The following is a 21,596-nucleotide window of genomic DNA, read 5'->3' as shown; positions in this document are numbered from 1 at the left end:
TGTGGCTTGTTTCTACCAGCCGTGCTGCTCCTCATGGGGCAAGTATAGATGATCGGCATTGAATGTTCCTGGTAGCTGTACTTCTACAGATCGCAAGTCCGGTTCGCAATGCAATGGCGTGAGAATGGGGTGATCGAGATCAGACAGTCTGGTAACGCAAGTGCGAAAGAAGGGGTAAGCGCATGCCCAGGAGCCGTTGTAAACCTTGTCGGCGTGGCCGAACGTGGAGAAGCGGCATGTCGTGAGTCGGCATGTCGCAACTGAACTCGTCGGTGCGTCGCTTGCGCAATACGGTTGCGCGTGCACAATAAGGGTTGGATATGCGTTGATCAGCGAAGTTCATCGAACCGTGCTGAGAATGGTTCGACATGAGAGTGCGGGCGCGACGATACCGAATGCGAGTATTGGGTGATGTCGAACAGGAAGCTGCTGTCAAGTCGGACCTGCAAGCCTGGTTGAGAGCGAGAGAAGCGTCGGAGGACGACTGAATTGAGACGCTGGTGCATTTCCTGGTTCGCTGCCGTTATTTGTCAAGTATTTTTTGGACATCTAGAAGGCGAAGTGACATTCATGCTAAGGGCCTAGGTACCGGAGTACGAGCCGTTTACCTGGAAAATGAATAGTCAGTAACGTGTAGATGCGCGTTCAAGACGCAGAACAGCGACCAGGGGAGACAATGCAATAGAGTAAACCGCACGTGTATCGACTGGAATTGCTATGGCCACAACTCCGAAGAGGTCTAACGTTACAGTAGATGGAAGGACCCTCCCCATTTTCGTGCCTTGAACGCCTTAAGAACTTAAGCCAACAGATAGTTCCCTTAGAACTCATACCAGGCTCAAGCGCACCTTCCTCTTTCCAGTGCTCTCTTCAAGCTCATCCGTGATCCTGACAGTCACCTTCTCAAACAGCTCGATAGTCCGCTTGATATCGCCCTTGATGCTCAGCACATAGTTCTCAGCATCGAAATCAGCTTCTGGCTCCGGTGTGGCGAGATCCCTCAATCTGATGAGACTTTCGATTCCAAATCTTGGTACAAAGACCACGAAACCATTGGAGAAGATCTTCATAACGAAACCTTCCTCGTTGATGTCCTTGCCCTTGAGTGCTTGGCCAACGTAGTACTCGATGGAAGCGCGACCGGCCATTTGTGCGTTGCGATGGCGCACGTTGATGTTCTTGCACACAGCCTCAAGCTTGGCCTTTGACTGTAGGCTGGGATCCAACTGCTCGTATTCAATGGCAGCAGCAAGCTGGCGATGTGCTTCGAGATCAGCGTAGCGGCGAATCGGGGATGTAAAGTGGGTGTAGATCTCGCTCGCAAGACCATAATGCCTGAACTCGGGATACGCTTGTGTTCCGGCACAGAAGTACTCTGCAGACATCATGCAACGCGTCGCCATAATCCTGACAAGAGTGTTGAAGAACGGGTTGCTGGGATCAACACACTTATCGAGTGAATCAGCCAAAGCTTTGGAACTATCTGTCTTGAGCTCCATTCCCTTCTTGACTTTGAGTTGGTTATCTAGCTCTTCAAAATTCGTCTTCGGAGGGGCAGCGTGACGACGAAGCAGAGCTGTTTGCGGGAAGGCCTCGTAATTCTTCGCAGCGACGCTGATGTTGGCGAGTAACATGAACTCCTCCACAAGCGAGTTCGTGTCAAGATGCTTCTTGGTCTGAACATCTGCTGGGTCTGATGTCTCAGACTCAGTTCGGACCTTCACTTCTGGCGAAGACAGGTTCAAAGCTCCAGCATCCATTCGCTTTTGCTTCAATTTCTTGGAAAGCATGAGCAGAGTTCGCATGCCCTTCGTGAGGTCGTCCTGCTGCGAGGCGTCATCTATGCGGATTTGGGCTTGTTCGTAGCTGAAGGCTTCTCTCGACCGAATGACGGACTTGGTGAAGTAGGAAGAGACGATGTCAGCATCCTCTGTGACCTCCCAAATTACCGAGAAAGCGTAACGCTCTACGTATGGCTTCAGAGAGCACAGGTCTGTTCCTAGAAGCATAGGCAACATGTCTATGCGCTTGTCGACTAAGTAAACGGTCGTTCCGCGCTGGCTGGCTTCCTTGTCCATGGCGTTGTTCGGCTTAACGAAATGAGACACGTCCGCAATATGGACACCAACTTGATAGTTGCCATTCGGCAGCTTGTGGGCATGGAGAGCATCGTCGATGTCAACACAACCAACAGGATCGATAGAGCATACCAAGAGGTCGCGAAGATCCTTGCGTCCCTTCCAGCCTGGATCCTCCAAGCTAGCTGGTACTTTCCAGTCGTGACCTTCCGCAGGTAGACAGTCAAGAACTGTCTTCGGGAAGGGCTTGTATTGAACATCCCACTCCAGTAGCAAAGCTTCGGTCTCTGCGCCCTTAGACTCAAGCTCGCCGAGCGATCGTACAAAATGGCCGACCGGGTATCGAGAGTCTCTATCCCAGGAGTCGATTGTTGCCAGAACGCGCTGACCAAGGAGCTCTCCAGCTTGTCGTGTTCGTATCCGGATCTTGGGAATGCGCTTGTCCATTGGGACAAGAAATACGGTCTGTTGTTGCCTGCTCGATTTCGAAGAGGAACGAACGGAGTCGCGATCAATGTGGCCCACATATTGTCTCCAATTCCGCTTGATGACACCCACTACGCGCGCAGTTGGCTGTGGCCTGCCCTCTATAGTCTGCCCGTGTACTCGCTTGACCTCCTCTTGTAGCGCTCGTCGCTCTCTCTCCGGGATGACATTTTCGCCTTCCTCGGCTTCTGCGTTATCGTTCTTGTTCACCGTCTCCTCTTCAATGATCTTGGTTGAAGGCGCCTTCCACTGGTCCTTCGGCAGTACTTCAACAACTACGACATCGCCAGAGACAGCCCGATTGCTGTTTTCACGTCCTAAAATCAGGAGCGATTTGTCGAATGCAGGCACGTGAACCGAGCCTTCCAGATAGTTGTATGGGGAGACGTTGAAAATGCCTTGGTGTAACGTTCCAGCTTTGACGCCAGTCATCATCTTCGAGACCGTGTAGTGTTCGGAGTAGAAGATCTCTGGCTTTTTCGACCTGACTTCTCGCTGCTCTTGTGCTGCGCTGATCATATCTAGAAGCTCATCGGAGTTTTCGAGGCCAGAGACAAAGTCGGACAGAGTCTTGCCTGGGACTTTCTCGGCCTTGGCTTTCCGCAGGTTGTCTCTATCGTCGGTGATCATTACTACCGTAGGGATGCGCGTCTGTTTCTTGCTCCGCTTTTGAACAGCCTCCGTAATGTGTTGGTTGTACCACTGCACGGCTTTGCGCACAGCTCGGTCGTTTCGATCATTGATCGTTTCTCCAGCTTCCCGTGCTACATACGTCTCTTGCCTAAACTCGTTGAAAAACACGTAGAAACGCTTTCCTTCGTTCTTGGTCAAGGAGATCAGACGATGATACAGAGGTAGGGAGCGGTTCTTGACTTCCTCTAGCACGGTTTGCAGGACAATAACATCATGAAAAGCGGTCTCAACCTCGAACAAGTCCATTCCAGTAAGGAAAGCATTCGTATCCGGGATGAGATATTGGCCATTTGGGAAGTCCTTGGATCCTGCTGGTGTGTCTGATAGGACGAATGGTGCGACTGAAAAAGGTTAGTCTAACTCTGCATGTGGAGTTTCGCGGTCAAACCTTTCTTCGAGTAGTCGGTCGGCGCAATCTCTAGACATGCCCTGCAAAGATTGGACGAGCATGGAATGTCCTGTCGCAGATACAGTTCTCTCACAATTTTCTGAACCTTGCCACTTTTCGTAGACCGCACGTAGACCTTGCTGGACAGGTTGGACTGGCCATGATCGGCAGCGGTTGACCGCTTCAGACTGAAGTACTCCATGTTTGCGCAAGGTGTGTTGATTGTTGAACTCCGAAGGCGCGGAGTGATGGTGTTTGCGAAAGATTGGTGGATGCCAAGATATCAAAAGATCCTAGCTCCACTAGCTCCGCACCATGACGGAGCTCCCAGGTGGGCCTCACAGCAACCAACATCACCTGGGCAGAGCTCTAATACTACGACTCCAGGCACCGAAGCCGCACATCACCAGTACACCGCCGCCTACTATCATATTCGCAATGTCTTCACTAGACCCGCCGACGTACCTCACCTCTATCCAGAACAACATCCGCGCCCGGCCTATATCATGGGAAGGAGCTGTACGAGCTAAGACCATCACCGACGAAGACCTCAAGAAGATCAAGTCAATCGATAAAGTGCGCAAGGAACAGAGGAAGCAGACTATCGAGTCAGATGTGGATAGCTTCGTGACACTGCTAGTGGGCGGAAATGGGTCGCAGAGCATCTTCGAGGCAGCTGCGAAGCGCCAAGACATTATCCACTACATGCTGGTCTTGCTGGGAGATATGATTGATGGTAGGACATGTGGAACCTCTCTAGAGAAGCGATGAAGCTCATACACCTTCAGACATACCCGCCCTCACATCAGCCCTCGTCCAGCACCCAGCGCCCTACAAGCCTTTCCTACCACTCTTGAAGGCTTCATCCAACAACGAAGACCCCGTACCGCTCCTCACGTCTTCCGTCCTATCCGGCCTTCTGTCTAATGCTGTCACAACATCTGCCAAGAACACTCCCCAGCTCGATGAGGCCTTAGCGCAGCTCTTCACCTACCTCTCTACACTCGCAAAGGCATCCGACGCTGGTCTGCAGGACATCGCTGTACGGGAATACTCGGCCGTATTGCGCAGCACCAAGTCTAGGCGCATATTCTGGAAGCAAAGGAAGGAGACACTTAGCCCTCTGTTTGATATCCTGAGAGCTGCGGCCGGGTCTGCCAAAGACACGGACTCGACCCTGTACAGTGGTGGTGCCAGTATTCGCAGCACAACAGATGGTGGCATTGCTGGTGGTGTTGGCCTCCAGCTTCTATACCATGTATTACTCGTCATCTGGCAGCTCAGCTTTGAGGGCGAGCTCGTAGGCGAAGGACTTCAGGAGTACAGTCCCTTCCCTTTCTCACGTTTCGCAAACATTAACACCTTACAGGGAACACGATATCGTTATCCTATACACGCAGCTCCTCAAGGTCTCGCCCAAGGAGAAGACCACTCGTCTCCTCCTCTCCACCCTCGTAAACCTTTTAACCACGAACCGCAACACGCTACTTCCAACGGCCGTACTCGCGCGTCTACCTGCTCTCCTCTCGAGCTTGAAATCACGACATCTGACCGACGAGGATGCCCTTGAAGACCTACAGGCCCTGACCGATCTCCTCGAGGAGTACACCAAGACACAGACTACCTTTGACGAGTACGCTGCTGAGCTGCAGTCGGGCCACCTTCGCTGGTCACCACCGCATCGCAACGCTACGTTCTGGAAAGAGAACGCGCGTCGCATCTTAGAAGACAACAAGGGTGAACTACCCCGAAAGCTTGCAGAGATTCTATCTAAGAGCTGGGACAACGATAAGCAGGTATTGGCTATTGGCTGCAACGACGTAGCATGTTTGGTCAAGGAAGTGCCAGAAAAGCGACAACAGCTTGAGAAGTTGGGGCTGAAGGGCAGGGTTATGGAGCTGATGCAAGAGGCAGATGAGAGCGTACGGTGGGAGAGCTTGAGAGCTGTTGGTGAATGGATGCGATACAGCTTTGAATCGAAGACTGAGCTGCCACTCAGGTAATCGGCGTTAGTGGGAAGGGGTGATTGTAAACACTATCAAGCGTGTGAGTGCTTTCCTGTTTGTAAATTCTCGTTATACGGGACCCATCGTAGAATGCTAGGCCCATCCAGTACATGTTCAGTCAATCCATGGTGGTCTTCGTGCTCCCTTGTCCCTTTCCTTGAAGATCGTAGCCCAAAGGCTCAATGCATGATATTGAGCCTTGAGCTCCAGAAACTGCATTCACTACAATCTTCAAGAGCATTCCATAATTGCTCAAGCCAGCTCATCGGTCTCTAATCTGGACTATACATCAGCACTTCATGACGTATAGGATGATCGAGTCCGGTATGGCGAACTACAACCCGAGCAAGATGGTTCGTCTAAGAACACAGAGCGCGCAAGTCTGCTATGACATGATGCGCTATGCTGATGAAGTGTGGCGGACAAATTTGGTCGAACGAAGTCGGGAAGACACCACCGTCTTTTAACACGCCAAAAGATCGGTCGTCTTACTTTCGTCATCATTCTTGAAAAAAGGTCTACATCTCGTATGACTGAAATTCACGATATCAGAGGGAAGTTGTGTAGAGTCACGTATTGTGGGAGAGGAAGTTGGTTTGACAACACTGTTCAAGAAGCGTTGAAGTAGCTCTTGCGAAGAGGAAACAGCAGTGTTCAATGCGGGGAGGACATATACGGACAGTGAGGAACAGAGGGGAGTATTTGAGAGTATTGGGCTTTTGAAAGATAAAAAATTGATTTGACAGTCACAAAGGTTGGTGTGATGTGATATGGTAGGAAACCATGAATCTCTGATTTCATCGCAAGAGCTGAAGGCGGCTTCTATGGATGACGAATGTTGCTTCAAGTTTGGGCTGTTCGTTCTGCTTTACCTACCAGTACGTGTATCTCATCACTTCTAAGGATAGTGCATAGTTGGATATCATCACGATAGTAGTCGCCACATGTATATGTCTGTATCGTAGAATGCTGATCACTACGCACTCAGATCAAATACCGTTCTACTCGATCACACAGCACGCTCAGCCAAGTCTCAAACCCCAAAGACGAGGCAGCATCGGCTTCACCGCTGACCTTCCGTCAAGACTGACCCGTATTCTCTCATAATCGCAATTACAACCCTCCGATCTCCTCAACATCCAAACCTCGGATCTCGTACCCATAGCTACGGCAAGCACCGAAATCGCCAATTAATCTACCAGTATCTGAGACGGTCTGGACTTGCGGTTTCTCCCTTCATCCTACCATGACATTGGTATTGGTACAGAGTATCTAGCGTCGCATTCCGCTCTCCCCGAACGGCATCCTGCGTGAACGATTCGTTAGCAAAGGATATTAGACAAGCAAACTTGCTTCTTCCCTCCCATTCCCAATCCCCTCAGCTCTACAATACAGGTACCGGTGCAAACAGAACAGACCTACCCGCTTCCGCCTCCGTAGCCTTAACCAGATCATTCCAGTCTAGTATACACATCCCCTTACGGCGTGACCGAGCTTCTTCGTCCCAAATTAGGCGCGTCGAAACGTGCTAGAATGTTGATTTTTCCTTCTACCAACTTTGATCGACCGGGTAATGCTTTGTTTGCTCGAAACATCCGCTACCGGAGAAAATCATGGACTGATTTTGCTGCTTTGTGCTATTAAATGCAATTTTTGTGGCTTTCTTAGATCTTCGAATGAGCGCCTCTGAATAACACTTTGAGGCTTTGTTGAATGCTACCTTCCGCCTCTTTCCGAAGTCGTGTCGAGGAAATACTACCTTTGACGATGTCAATGGTCAATGGTCAATGGTCAGAGGAGGACATTACCCGAGAACCTGGTTGACAGATTCTGGTTCCGAGTTGTCTCAATGAAACTATAGTGATCCGCGCATCACCTAGGTATGCAGGTACACAATTTCCCCCTTCGCGGTTGTAGATCGTACTGCGAACCACAGGAGGGTTGAGACGTTTTTTTGGTACTGTACCTGACTTTGGTGCGCGGTAGCGATATGAGGGACCGTACCGTGAGGCTGAAAGCAGGTACGAGGCCCAGGTACCAAATCTGGTGCAAAATTTGGCAGATGAGGCTATTTGGCGGAAGGTGTGTTCTAGGGCTGCTTCCGGGGGAAATGCTTCGACGGTTAATGAGCTTGCTTTTCTAGTCGTCACGTCAAATTTTGGATCTTCGAATCGATGGAATAGCAGTTTAGCCTTGGGTTCGTCTCGATTATCCGGCTCTTACGCGAGCAGAAGATGTCTTTTTTGTTTCACTCTTAGGCGTCGAGGCTGGCGAACCATTGGCTTGGCAATCAGCTTTCTTTTCGCTCAGATCTCGGAGAGATGCGAAGATTCCAAGGTTTTTTCTGAATAGACGAAGAAAGTCGTCTTGTTTCAACTGTAAGTGTACCATAGACCGAAAGTACACGTTGTATCTCCCAGCACCACGTTTTCCTACATGACGTATTGTATATCTTTACGATGAGATATGATTAGTATGCATGACAGAAAGCGCGAGCTTCTTCGTAGCTATGACAGCTATGTGATCTGAACGACAGCGAGTCAAAGAAGCCCTTGAACAAGCGGGAGCCTTGTCGAGCGGATCGCCAATATCCACGATGCTTGCTTCTTGCGCATATCATATTTCCGGTGGTACTCAGGGAGAGCCGGTTTGGTCCGAGAGCCTTTGCAAAGCGGGTAAAAGCTCCATACGCCAGGTCGATGCTCAAGAAAACAACGGAGATCTTCACACATCCCACTGCCCACAAACGACGCCGTCGAGAGCGGCTGTCTCGGTTGCCGCGGTCCATCAGACATTGTGGTGTTGGAGGCGTTGGAAACCACCTGGCGCTAAGCTGGTACATTACCTAGCGTTGTATGAGTGATCTTGCCAGAAAAACAACAACAATAAGATTTGCATACGCAATAGTAGCGACAACAAACCCCGCTTGTCCATCTAGTCAGCCGCCACAAGTCCAAGAGATGCAGAAGCCAAGACCTGCTCAATTGTCATCGCGAATGCTACCTGAACAAACACCTCAATCCCTGAGATCCAGGGTCAATTGTATTTACCGATCGCGGATCTACCCCTGCACTTAGTTAAACTCCACAAGATCGCAGCTTTCCGCAGCGTGTAAATGGAGACGGCGTTGAATGCCGTTTGACCTTAAACCATGCTCTCATTCCTTTTCCAATATTCCCCATCGAAATCGTCCCCAGTATTCGTACCAATTGACCCAAGTCGGTCCGAATGACACAGTAGAACTAGCCGCCCATGCGACAAGACGACGCGAATCAAACGATCCCAAACCTCGGGATACGACACTAACACCAGACTAGCAGCTCCTGCGATTGCAAACGGCGCTGTGACTCAACCTGCATTGCATCGGGAGCGACATGTGAGGTCTCCACTTTGCAAGGTTGAACATTTGCATGACGAGATTCCCATGCCAGCTCGATGGGGTAGGAGATGGTGACGGGTAAAGCGAGAATCCATGTCAAAGGGAAAAAGTAAACGGAGGCGCGTCCCAGCCATACACGTCCCTCGGCTCGTTGCGCAGCGGGCTTGTATGGATGGATGCGCTATCCGACAACGTATCATAGTTGCATTTTCGGCGCGTGATCGAGAGGAGATTGGTTAGAATGGGGGAAGAAAGGGTCCAGCCACATTACACGTCGATACCAGCAATGATTATTGCCCTTTCTTGGTATTCGTCAGCTAGAACCCTGGAGAGACCAGATGGGCGAAATTACCCAGATAGCCGGAATGCTGTCTTACCTTGCGGCAGCGGTGTACCTACTTACCGTTCTTGCAGGGGGCCCTATATGCCCAGCTTACTACGCGAGCATCGTTCGTGGTTCTTCTATGGACGGCAATAGTTGCCGCTGCGATGAGAATCCATGTGGCAATCTTGTTGAGATTCACATATGCAGGTCATACCTACAGTACATATGCCGAGACCCTGGGGGCTTATACGATGCTATTCCGTGCCCACGAGTATAATCCAGTTCCATGATGCAAGTTCAGAGTGGATAAAGATCAAAAGAGGCATCTCTGCCCCGGCGCCGTTCAACTCACTCAGTTTACATGAGGATACGACCCCGAGAAACTTTCCAGACATATGCAACGCAATGTCGTAAGCGAGATGCGTTACCATGTAACGTCTGCTCTCCGCAGCGCAAAAGCAAAAGCGCCCTTTGCCAGCGGGAAGGAACAGATCCGCGGCCATCACGTGGCCGCGGAGTCCAAGTCAGATTTGTGGCTTGCGATGGGAAAAGCAACAACTCATGCGTCCTGGCGGTGGGTGATCGTTAGGCCGTTGAGACGAGACGACGGGGTCGGCAAGGCAGACGTAACCGTGCATGCTGACCGATGAGTGCCCTGTCAGCACAGAAGAAAGCATGAATATAATCCTATCCGATATACGTTGAGCCGCAATCTTAGGCCACCTTCACTGCGGTCATTTGGGAAAGCCGCCGGAGTAGATCCGACAGGTGGAAGAAACAGTGGACTGCTTGGCTGACTGCGTAGTCTCGTCCACGGATCCGACGATGAAGGAACCGCAACAGCAATAACGTCAATATCGTGTATCGTCTGGGCATTCCGGACAGTGCGCTTTTAGACTTTTGGTAGCTGGTAGTATAGCTTGCTGCGCCAGATACCCGAGCCATCGACTCCTTTTCGCGCGAATCGATGATGCATCGGGGTCTGAGCTCGGTCCAGTGTAGCCGTCCGCTCCCGCACCCGGTCTTTGTGTCGTCCATGTGTCGCAGAACCCATGTACCATGTCGTTCTTCATGCTTAGACGCACGTCGTCATGTAGTTAGCTGACCCTTGAGGGATTCGAGATGCCGAGCATACGTGCAGATGCACGAAGCAATTGGGGTACGCGGAGCGACATGACGCATTCTGACACTCTGGGGTGCAGACGTCCGAGACAAAGCCATCTGCTGTTCAAACATGGTTGCAAACCCTGCCTGGTCTCAATGTCATCTTCGCATGGTCAAGTGCGCTACGTGTGGTCACGACGCTACGCCGAGTGTGGAGTGTAAATCGTATTCGCGCAATGGAGTAATATTATTAGTAAGGAAAGGATATGTCAAGAAGATCCTTCCTGCTATGCGTTCCGAACCCTACATGGTACGCATATCCACATGTTCCTCCAATGTACCGGTGCAGCAGCTTGCGGGAATCTTAATGCGTATCCCTTCAACCATGCAAGGAACTGCAAATGAGCAACTAAAAAACACGAAACAAGGTGTTGGGGAATCTGGGGGAATCTTGTGCAAAAAGCTATAACCAAAACCACCACGGACGAGACGACTGTGACGGGGATCTGCTAATACTGACAAGGAATGCGAAGAAAGACAGTCTGACAATCTGATCCGAAGCAACGTTACCAAGTGATGCAAGAAATGAATCTCCTTCAAGTATCCCAAGCACTCGTGCCCGCAAATCCATGCAAATACTACCAAGCCTCAAAGTACTGTGGGGTATCCGTGCGATGCGAAACAGCAGGTGAACGGACCTCCAGGTATCATCGACGAATGCAAAATACGTTCCAAAGCCGCCAGGAGGAAACAATGATCGAGCCTGTAAAGGTAAGGAAAAAAACGGTACCGTGTACCCCATCCATCATCCCTTCGTATTGTCATGTTCGGTGCTTGGCGTGTTCGTCACCGTCTCGTGGGTCGTGATTTCATTGTTGCTGGTGGAGCGGGGAGCGGAGTGAAAAGCAAGATGGAATGAGCCTAGTGTACAGAGTGCGACGGAGAACGAGTAGCGGGAAGCTTATGGCGTCGATCGGAACGTGGAGAACACAAGATCATCTCTGATGCTGGATTAGAACGCAATCAGCGAATTGATAGTGGGTTCCCACGGTTGAAGGTAAAGTTTTGACATCTCCTAGTACGTCGACCATCCTCCTTGTTGTTGAGCCTGTGGTGGTGCCCAGCCAGGCATACCAGGCTGTTGAGCGGCAGCGCTCTGGTGTTGCATGAACTGGTGAGGGCTTGGGCTAGGCTGGTAGGGGTTCTGCCCCATGGCTTGGTATCCAGGGTCTCCTCCGGGCATAGAACCGCCCATAGCACCCATGGTCTGATACTGTTGGACAGGTGTGCCATGCATCGATGCACTGCTTTGAGCATGATGCAGCTGTGGCGATGCATGCATGGGAGACTGTTGCGGGAGCGGAGATTGCTGCGGTCGTTGCGCATATTGCTGCATGTTGTGCTGTTGTGAGAGCGGGGATGGCTGTGGTGGTCCTTGCCACATATGTGATGGAGGGTAGCCATGGCCTGGGTTCTGCTGAACACCTGGAAGCATGCCTCCAGGGCCCATGCTGGAGGCATTCATGCCCTGCTGCATACCGATGCTTGGTGGGCGACGGTGCATCTGGTCAGGACGGAGTGGAGTGTGTTGCTGAGCCATGGGCGAAGGCACCATGTTGTTCTGGGGCATGGGCTGCGGACGGTAGGCTTGAGCGCTCATCGACTGTCCAGGTCTTTGCGGTGTCTGTGCTGGCATTCCGTACTGGTTCCCTGGCATGCTGACAGCAGTCGAAGGCATGCGCGGCGACTGCACGGTCTGGGTGACTTGGGGTGCGTGCTGTCCTTCGGCAGTTCCAGGTCGGTCTGGCTGGACCGGCGGCTCGTGGGGTCGTTGCCAGACATCGTTGAGGTAGTCTTTGCGATGCTTGCGTTGTTGCTCGAGCTGCTTGTTGACTTCAGCTGTTTGCGCAGCTGCGTTGAGGATCTCGCCGGACGGGGTTGGCCGTGTCAAGTCCTGATAGGGGGCGCCCTGCATCTCATGTCGCGGCCGCTGAACGCCACTGTAGTCTCGGGGCTGCAGGTCAGCCGTTGTGCGGTTGTATGCGTCAGCGTTTGTGGAAGGCATGCTTCCTGGTGCGGGGTTGAGACCACCGAAAGGCTGCAGAGGGTTAATGGCAGCACCGAGGTAGTCTTGGTTGTTGCCGGTGTAAGCTCCTGGATGAGCAAAGGCCATGGCACTTGCGTGGTTGGCTTCGGCTGCGGCTGCCTCTCTTGCTTTTGCAGCACCTGGCCTCTTCTCGCCCGCAGCGTCCTCCTCGGTAAAACCCTGCTTCCGAGCCTTGCTCTCCCAGTAGTCGTCGCGCACGCGCCGGCCGTTGACGATCAGTCTGCTTCCGAACTGTCTGAACATGGATCGGGCAGTCACTATGGCAATCTGTCTGGATCGGTATGAGTATGGTAGAATCTCCTGGTGGATCAGGTCGTCCTTCTCGGCCTGGGTGGCAATAATTTTGTATAGAGATCGGTTCTTGTTGAAAAGCAGGTACGAGTCACGGTAGCCCAGGACACGCGCGCATTCTGTTGCGAGCATGAAGAGCTTGTCGGCCCTGTTGGGGACAAAGAAGGTGCGACAGCGGTATTCGCGGCCGTCAAGTGGGTGGCCGGTCTGCGTAACCTTCCGCTCGCCGGCCTCGTCGATTTCGCGCGGTATGTATTCGTCGCCCTCGGGATTCAGCTGGTCGGTCGTGTGGTCGCGCACCGTCGGCAGCGCCTTTATGACGGCGGGCTTGGTGGGTGTTCCTTTGCCGGATGGCGAGACCTGGGGAGGCGATCCTTGGGGCAGGACCGATGTCTGCAGCTGGGGTGTCTGTACGGGCGGCGCGATGCCACTCTGCGGAGGCTGGGAGCCACGGTTGGGCGATCCGGCGTAGGGGGGTCTGGCCGTCTTGGGCGGGCGGCCGCGACTGCGCTTGTTGTTGGGCGTGTCATCGCCCTGGATCTCGTAGGGGGTTTCTGGCGAGCGACTGCGCTTCAGGCCGCGCGATGCCTGCTGTTGCTGTGCGACGGGCTGGGTCGGGCCTCCGAAGACATCTGGGCTGGGTCAACAAGAGGTCGCGGGAGGCTGCGTCGGATGTAACAGACGCGCAAGCCAGTGAGCAGCTGGGAGAGGGGGACGCGACAACTTACGCGACGGGTCAATGGTGCCAGGCGGGTCCATGATGCCGTTGGCAAAGCCACCATTCGACATGATTTGTATAGGGTGTTGCACATGCACTGAGTACATCCAGGCGGCGCAAGAGCAACCGAGCTCGAAGGAAGCTTCCGTCGAGCGTCGCGAAGCTCAAAGGGTGGCCAATGGGCGCGGCGCAGTCAGGACAGCTGGACGCACGGGAGTCGGCAGCGGTCGCTGGGGAGCATGTGTTGGAGGCGATGGGAGCAGTGTCGTGTCGGCGCGGTCGAACCAAGGTTCAAGTTCGGCAGGTGCGGGTGGGGCCAAGACTCGCCGGGAAGGCGCGTTCGGTCGGAGAGGGCAGGTGCGTCCCAGCAGCGCAGCGAGAACAGCGTCGCGGAAAATGCCAGAACAGGTGGTACAAACGCAATGTTCCGAATCCGACGGTGCTCGCGGATCGATACAGGCTAGGACGCGGTTAGGTTTGAGCTTGAGGTGACGGCGCGCCCTGGCAATAGCAGAGACACGACACGTGCAGGCAGGCAGGGACAGACACTGCGAGCAGCCGCTGTAAGGTGACTTGCAGGGCAGGACAGGTGTCGGGGCGAGCGAACGGTTGGGGGGAACGAACCTTGGGCGGTGCAGGCTGTCTAACCAGCGACAGGAGCCCTTGGTGCAAGATATGTATGGGCGGCTGTGTGGGCGTGTGGGCGATTGGCGCGGCGGCGTGAGCTGCGAGTGCGGGAGCAAAGACCACTGGGTGCTTCTGCGAGCGACGGACTGGGAATCGGGTTATGGTGAATTACGAAATGGGAGCGAGGCCCAATCTGATATGCCCTGCAACCCCAGCAGCTGACGGCCCGCGCGGCGGACGTCCAAGTCGTCTAGTGAGCAAATGGCACGCACTGACAATGGCGACAAGCTTCAGGCAGGAGAGGCGCTGCGCTCTGCTAGCTGCAGTGTGATAAAAAGTGGCTCTCCCGCGGCCCTGCACGAGCCGGTGGCTTTTCACTACCTCTTGAGCGCACGGAGCCGAACAGCATTACTTGCATCATGCTGCGCGATAGCGACCACTAGCTTGGATCTCGCTGAGCGATTCCGTCTCCACCGCAACAGGCCAAGCACCCGCGCGCGCCGGGCCTTGCTCTCTATCACGGCCAGTCTGCGCGAACGCGAGGCCTGGGTCATCAGCGCTGCCTATCCACCTCTCCCCAGCGACTCCCCACCACTCACGAGCCCGCACGCTGCTGATTGAGCAGCTCCCGACAAGGCGACCGTGTCAGCAGGCTGCTATCGAATCATTGATTTTAGACCCGTGGGCCTGCAGCGCGCCCAAGACAGACTACCCAGGCCTGCATTGGCGGCCGCCGTCGTCATGCATTCGACCTTCTCTCTCTATCAATCAACCCGTATCGTCTGACTCCCCCAGCGCCCGTCGCCATGCTACCCCAGCCCGCTCCTGCTTGCCGCAACAGCCGAATAAGGAAGCCCGACTTAATTGCGCTGCATCGGTCAACTACTACTCGTATTCCCGCTACTCCGTCGCGACGTCTAAAAATGCTGCGCTGATCGCCGACCTTTGCCTTTGCTTGTGCAATTCGTTTTCCTCTAGCATTTCCTAGGCCGAGTGGAGGCTCGTCCTCTCGTAGCGCCGTCGGTCTTCGCGGGCCTATGACCAGCTGCTGCAGCTGAAAGCTCAAGCCGATCCATTGCACCGGAATCGCTTCCTACCAGACACTGCTCTCTAGCCCGCGCATCCAGTTACAGCGCTTGGACGCTTCGATATTCATTCTTCGTTCCGTGTGGACAGCACCCTCATCGCAGAGTTGGCGATCTGTTCCACCAAGCGACCCGTTCCCCGCCGAACCAACAAGGGCACATGTCGACATGACCCTTGGCCTGCCCGTGCTGTAACCGATCCCCACCATGCTACCTTACCCATATCTCACATCCCTTCCGCAGCTCGCGCCACTACCTTAGCGGGAGTCGAAACGCCATGTCCGTTCGTCTTGCCTGTCTTGAGCGCTTGCTCTACCTAATTCCGTCCGTGCGCCGTGCCCTTTGACATGCTCTTGAAACTACGCGAGTCCAAGACGTAATCTATTCAGACGGAGAACACACTGTGTCTTCCTGTAAGCCGACGATGCCGGCACCCGCTTCGGCATGCTGGAAGCGCGCAGCCTTTCGCGTCTCTTTCCTGACGCGTTCTCGGGAGGCTGTGCCACATTGTTCCATGTCTTAGACCCTGAGGCCAAAGTTTGTCATCTGCCTCTCACTGCAGGGTCTAAACCAATTTAGAAACGTTGCCATTCTTTGTTTGCTAGAGCCTTTGTTGCGTCCGAACTCGGTACTCTCCAGTGGGGTACGAAGAAACAACACGGCCGATCAGTCTTCATCTATGGAGCCATGTTGATAGAGTGCAGTCGCTTATATCCGTTGCCTTCGTAACTCGGGACTACCACGCGAGTGGAACATGGCTCCCTTCTTCTATGGTTCAAAGCATGCCATACATGTCGTGGGTAGGAGGGCGAGAATGGCTCCGACTTCTCGACATGTCGACCCCTCGTTAGCATTCAACCAGCCTGACGTTCACCATCATGCTACTAAACCCGCACACCGCTGTCATGACACCTGTAGCGCGCTAAATACAAGGATCGTTGAAACATTCCAATGCAAATTCAAGTATTAGACCTAGTCCATATCTTGGCGGGGCACTACCGTCAGGCTAGGATAGCTGCTTGATCATATGACAGCTGTATCCACCGTCTTGGATCCCAGCTTCGGGAGACATCAGACGCCAAGATGGTCCCACGTTCAAGTTAGATTGAAGATCGCGGCGTACGGCGGTTGTAGCCGTTCCATGATATCGAGTCCATTTCACGTCGAGACCTCGTTTCAGAAATCCGAGGTAATGGAAAGGGTAGGACCATCCACTGGTGAGTGCTTGTTCTTGCAGCCAACTGCGGATGTCCCGTAAGCTAACACTGGATATGGCTTCCGTTTGGCCTCCCGTACGAAAGCCACATGCAGCGGGTCGTACAACCGTAGCGGTGAAGCACATCTCTTCTTCATCGGCTTTTGCAACACCGAAGCAAAAACAAATGTTGCTGCAACACCACGTACAAACGCAGGTCCGCTGTGTGAAAGTGTAATCAAATGTCCAGTATAGGGTTCGAGATCGTCCCCAACGGGCTCACTGTTCATGCTTCCATTTTACCTGCAATCGCGGATCAGCTCCAACATGGTCCATTTGTGATTTTGAATCATGAAGATAGTGGGTGCTAGTGGTTTCGGCATGTCCCCAAGGCTCGCTAGAGAGTAGCTGCGCTATTGCAACCTAGACACGAACCCCAGCCCCTTCGGATCCTCAATCCTGCCGGGCGCTGTCGTTCTTTCCATGTCAGATCATCGGCCTAAGCAAACTGCGTTCGAACGGTGAGGCGGTCCACTCCAGAGTGGGGAAGCGTGGCGAGGCTGCATCAACGTTTAAGGTAGTCGTGGCCAATCATCAGACCAGATCCAGCATTCGTTCGACGAAAAGACGGTCAGGTGCTACCAGTTGCGCCGAGGGCTTGAAAAGACCAGGGCGGTTATCGTATTTATCCATTCGTGCATCAGATGATACTCATGAACGACCCGGAGATGAGTCCAAGTAGAACGTGATGTCTGTTGAGGTCGGGAAGCCTACGCCTACCGCCTTGAGTTAGATAGTCATCCACTCCCGCAGGTGAATCGGTGGGACCTAAAAAGAGACCCACGTATGCGATGGACCATACAGCAAGAGAACAAGGCTCATGAAGTTGAAGTCTCCACCGGATTCAGTCCGATGTAGTATTGGAGGTGGAGAGTGCGTTGAATTGAGCTCCACGCGTCCATCTAGCTGGATTTCCTCTTCCGTCGTCGAGTGTCATACAATCTTGACGCCATTTAGATCCGCATCCCGAGTAGGATTCAAGGCAACTCGGTGTCAACACATTCGAGGCGGGGTTCAGTTGACACAGCTTGTACCTGTAGTGTGAAACTCGTCAGTAATGCATTGGACATCTGCATTATACTAAAGTTGAACTGTTCACCGGATTCAGTTCGCGGCATTTTCAAGAGCAAAGCTCTCAGGCGTCAACGCTTGCTAGGCGACGTTCCGAGACCGGCTCCGTCAAGTCTTACTTGAAGCGACAAGCTGCAGCACACAAGTAAGCGCGTTAATAGCATTCTCAGGGAGCTGCGTCATTCTCCATCAAACATGCTTCGATAGTATAGAACCGAGGAGGAGGCGAGCATACCAACACCTGCACACTACTGCAATGTATGAACGGCAGCAGTCTAGTCGCACGTAGCTCTTGGCCTGATGATAGCTGATCACTGAAACAGCATGATCGAGTACCAGAAGGGCCAGATACCCGCAAGCGGCAAGCAAGTTCTGGCTTTAGCTCAGCCGGCAATTTGTATTTGAAGCGGTGGCGAACCAACGGAGCGGTCTGATCGATTGAATGCAGAAGCGAGAAAGACGGTGAGAAGGCAATGGTGGATCGTGTTGCTGAAGCTGTTCGGCCCAGAGGTCCTGTAGGGAAGGTGCAGACGCAAGGCGGAAGCCTTCTTGCCATGTGAGCATCCAAGATCGAGCAGGCGCACCTTCTACATGCTGAACCTGGCCAACCCTCAAACACAATCTGCACTTGAAGATGCGAGTTCTTGCCTGGATTGAGTCACAAGTATTGCCAATAGAGCCATGTGGGAACTTGGCACTTCGTGTTCAACGCTTCACGATGTAACCGCACGCCGGATATTTCAATCTCGGAAAGAGCAGCTTGGCACGAGACAATCGGCAGCAAGCACTTCTTGATTCATGTTAGATTTGCATTATCCAATATTCTGTTCCGGGACTACCTACACCGACGTAAACTCTTCTCAAAGATGGTCATGATGCCCCGGATGAACGCTGCCAAAACGCCCTAAAAGTACAATTCCCGAGATAGTAAAAGTCTTGAACGTCCCGCCTATGAGAGCGCGACTATCGTCCGGGAGCAAGACCCGGTACTGCGCTGAAGCGTTCGTCACGCTCAGTCTTGAAGAGAATCTGGCACCAGAATTCCTTGGCGTCTTCGTCGAACCAGAACCAGAACTTGCCCTCCCGTCTGTCGATGTCGCGAGATTGTAGCTTCACCGCGACCGTCTCGTAAGGCTCACCAGCAACAATGAGGTACTGGTAGTTTGGGTCTGGCTCCTCCACCTTCTGCTCGTATGCGCTCATGACACGGACCTTGGGAGTGATGCCGGGTGTGAGGTCCGGGAACTGGAACTGGAACAACAAGCCATTTTGGCGTGTGTTGGGGTCGCGTACTTTTGTGATGCGGTATCCAGGCCGACCGATCTTGATGACGTTCTTCTTGGGCAGTACACCCGCGAGCAGTCCTTGTTGGCCCACGTCGTCTCTTTTGCCTTCTCTCTGCTCCTTCGCCGCACGACGTGCCAAGTTTGTTTGATGCTTCCTTCCCTGTGTATGCGCGAGATAAGATCCATCGTTCTGGTGGACCGTCAAACAGAGACGGCACTCGAAGCTGCCGACGTGGTTCTTGAAGAAGTACGGGTCCTTGTCAAGGTCGATGGTCTCGAGCGCGAGCTTTCGGAGACGCTCTCGTCGGTCGGCATTCGTCGCGGACTGTGATGCGACACCACCGCCTCCAAATTTGGAGCCTGCGCGATTCTGTAGACGTTAGTAGCTGTTCCTGACCTTCGCGACGGGGGACGTACCTGGTAATCCATCTTTGAGAAACTTCACGATCTGCTGTGTCAATCTTGGTCGCGATTAGACAGGAAAGAGGGTGGCTTTTACGTAGGCAACGGTCAGGTGTTGGGCGGTGTAGAAGTCGTCGTGCTGAAGTAATGTTGCGCGACAGAACTTCTGGAGGCGTGCGACGCTAGTGTCCAGGTACCTGATCCCTGCACTTCGATGTCACGTGCGCGGTTGCCTCCACACATTCACCTCGCATAGTGCATGCTAGCGTCTGTGAGCTGCTCTCACTTTCTGTTCAGAAGGTCTGAGATTATATCGGATAATTACTGTACCTACTTCATCGTGTCCCTCTGTCATGGCATATTAAATAAGAGACACGTACTGCGACCTGGACATTTGCATCACACCTTAGCAGGTACCCACCACAAGAGAAGGAATCATCGAGGATAGTATCAGTCATGGCAACAGAAATCTACATAGGAAAGCGCCTCTCCTACGACGCCCACCTCTGCACAATCCGCTACCACGGCCCCATCCAAGGCACAACCGGACTCTGGCTCGGCGTAGAATGGGACGAACCCACACGAGGAAAACACTCCGGCACGCACCAAGGCACCCAATACTTCACGTGCTTAAACCCCTCCCCAACATCCGCATCCTTCATCCGACCGACCCGCAAACCAGACCAACCACGCACCTTTGTGCAAGCGCTAAAGTCAAAGTACGCCTCTGAAGCTTTAGAGGAAGACTTCCAGGATCCAGATGTTCATGTTGTGTTTAATCACCAGCCGCCTGTGCAGCAGAAACAGAAGCCGGTGCTGTTTAATGGGAAGCCGGCGGAGGAGATTGGGTTTGACAAGATTAGGAGGCAGTTGGCGCAGTTGGGGGAGTTGAAGATTATTATTTTGGATGGGCTTTGTATGCAGAGGCCTGAGGCACGGGGGGAGGGGTGGCTAAGAGGAGGAGAGAAGAATGATGTCAAGGAGGCATGTCCGAAGGCGATGGAACTTGATCTGAGCAGGAATCTCTTTGAAGAGTGGAGGGAAGTAGCTGCGATCTGTGAACAGCTGCCTGGTTTGAGGAGCTTGAGGGTTGAGTGAGTATTCTCCAAACTCAGTTCTTTCTTGGCTGTACTAATAGAAGCGCAGTGGCATACGTCTTCGCGATACATCTGTATCAGAACCAGAGCGAGCCCGCTGTCTTGACGCCTTCAAAGGCATAACCTCTTTGAAACTGGAAGACAATCTCCTCCCGTGGGCCGACCTGGCCCTCCTAACCCATCTCTTCCCCTCCGTCACCACGTTCTCCGCATCTAGCAATCTCTACACAAGCCTCACTCATCACGCCCTCAACCCCACAATCACCGATCTAACACTCGAAGACAACCACCTCACCTCTCTATCCTCACTGGCCTGCCTCACAGCCCTCCCAAACCTGCACCGCCTCATCCTCAAATCGAACAAAATCTCCGAGATAACCAGTTCCGGCGCATCGATACCAGTTTTCTCGACCACCGTCCGAGAAGTCGACCTTTCGTTCAACGAAATCTCAACATGGGCGTTCATCGAACAACTCATACACGTCTTCCCCGGTCTCCGAAGCCTGCGTGTATCGCAGAACCCGCTGTATCAGTCGTTACAAGCACCGGATGGACGGAACTTGACGGCAGACGATGGATACATGCTTACGCTTGCACGACTAGGGCAGCTCAAGACGCTGAACCACAGTCCCATCAACGAGAAAGAGCGGTTGAACGCAGAGTCCTACTATCTCTCCATGATCGCAAAAGAAGTGCAGTTCGCGCCCGAGAAGCTGCAAGAGCAGATCTTGAAGAGTCATCCGCGGTACAAGTGGTTGTGTGAGGAGTATGGCGAGCCGGACGTTCAGCGTTCTGTCAACGCCGTGAACCCTAACTCGCTTGCTGCACGGTTGCTTCATATCAGGTTTTACCTTGCGACATCCACAGATACGATATTCGAGACGGAGATCCCGATGAGTGGCACGGCGTACACGGTTCTCGGTATTGTTGGGAAGCACTTCGGTGTCAAGCCTATGAAGTGTAGACTGGTATGGGAGACGGGCGATTGGATGTCGGTGCGGAAATCAGCGACGGACATCGTAGATGACGACTGGGATTCTGAAGACAGCGAGGCGGAGATGGGTATGGAGCGGGTTATGAGGGAGGTAGAGATCGTTCCTGGAACGCGATCGATTGGAACCTGGATCGACGGGACAGAGGCTACTGTGAGGGTCGAATTCAAGTCGTGACGACTGATTGCCGGGAATTAATCCCCTGG

At 53.2% G+C, this 21,596-nt stretch overlaps 5 protein-coding genes across 5 annotated transcripts; 2 read left to right on the top strand and 3 right to left on the bottom strand.

Annotated features, from left to right (window-relative positions):
* Positions 1–827: 827 nt before the first annotated feature.
* J4E92_007078 (uncharacterized protein) lies at positions 828–3,847 on the bottom strand (the record flags this gene model as incomplete). Its single annotated transcript, XM_051498441.1, has 2 exons — positions 828–3,598; positions 3,646–3,847. 2 exons carry the CDS (start codon positions 3,845–3,847, stop codon positions 828–830), a joined length of 2,973 nt encoding a protein of 990 aa, XP_051351375.1.
* A 113-nt stretch (positions 3,848–3,960) lies between these two features.
* On the top strand, positions 3,961–5,648 carry J4E92_007077 (uncharacterized protein; the record flags this gene model as incomplete). Its single annotated transcript, XM_051498440.1, has 3 exons — positions 3,961–4,381; positions 4,434–4,965; positions 5,015–5,648. 3 exons carry the CDS (start codon positions 3,961–3,963, stop codon positions 5,646–5,648), a joined length of 1,587 nt encoding a protein of 528 aa, XP_051351374.1.
* A 5,886-nt stretch (positions 5,649–11,534) lies between these two features.
* Positions 11,535–13,646, bottom strand: J4E92_007076 (uncharacterized protein; the record flags this gene model as incomplete). Its single annotated transcript, XM_051498439.1, has 2 exons — positions 11,535–13,489; positions 13,586–13,646. The coding sequence occupies 2 exons, from the start codon at positions 13,644–13,646 to the stop codon at positions 11,535–11,537; spliced, it is 2,016 nt and encodes a 671-aa protein (XP_051351373.1).
* A 4,930-nt stretch (positions 13,647–18,576) lies between these two features.
* On the bottom strand, positions 18,577–19,328 carry J4E92_007075 (uncharacterized protein; the record flags this gene model as incomplete). Its single annotated transcript, XM_051498438.1, has 2 exons — positions 18,577–19,269; positions 19,317–19,328. The coding sequence occupies 2 exons, from the start codon at positions 19,326–19,328 to the stop codon at positions 18,577–18,579; spliced, it is 705 nt and encodes a 234-aa protein (XP_051351372.1).
* Positions 19,329–19,757: 429 nt separating this feature from the next.
* On the top strand, positions 19,758–21,567 carry J4E92_007074 (uncharacterized protein; the record flags this gene model as incomplete). Its single annotated transcript, XM_051498437.1, has 2 exons — positions 19,758–20,395; positions 20,448–21,567. 2 exons carry the CDS (start codon positions 19,758–19,760, stop codon positions 21,565–21,567), a joined length of 1,758 nt encoding a protein of 585 aa, XP_051351371.1.
* Positions 21,568–21,596: the final 29 nt, after the last annotated feature.

This window comes from Alternaria infectoria, assembly GCF_024043175.1.
Source record: "Alternaria infectoria strain BMP 0036 chromosome Unknown scaffold_11, whole genome shotgun sequence".
Classification (NCBI taxonomy): Eukaryota; Fungi; Ascomycota; class Dothideomycetes; order Pleosporales; family Pleosporaceae; genus Alternaria; species Alternaria infectoria.
Note: the sequence above shows the minus strand (reverse complement) of the source record. Positions and strands in the feature narration are given on the sequence as shown.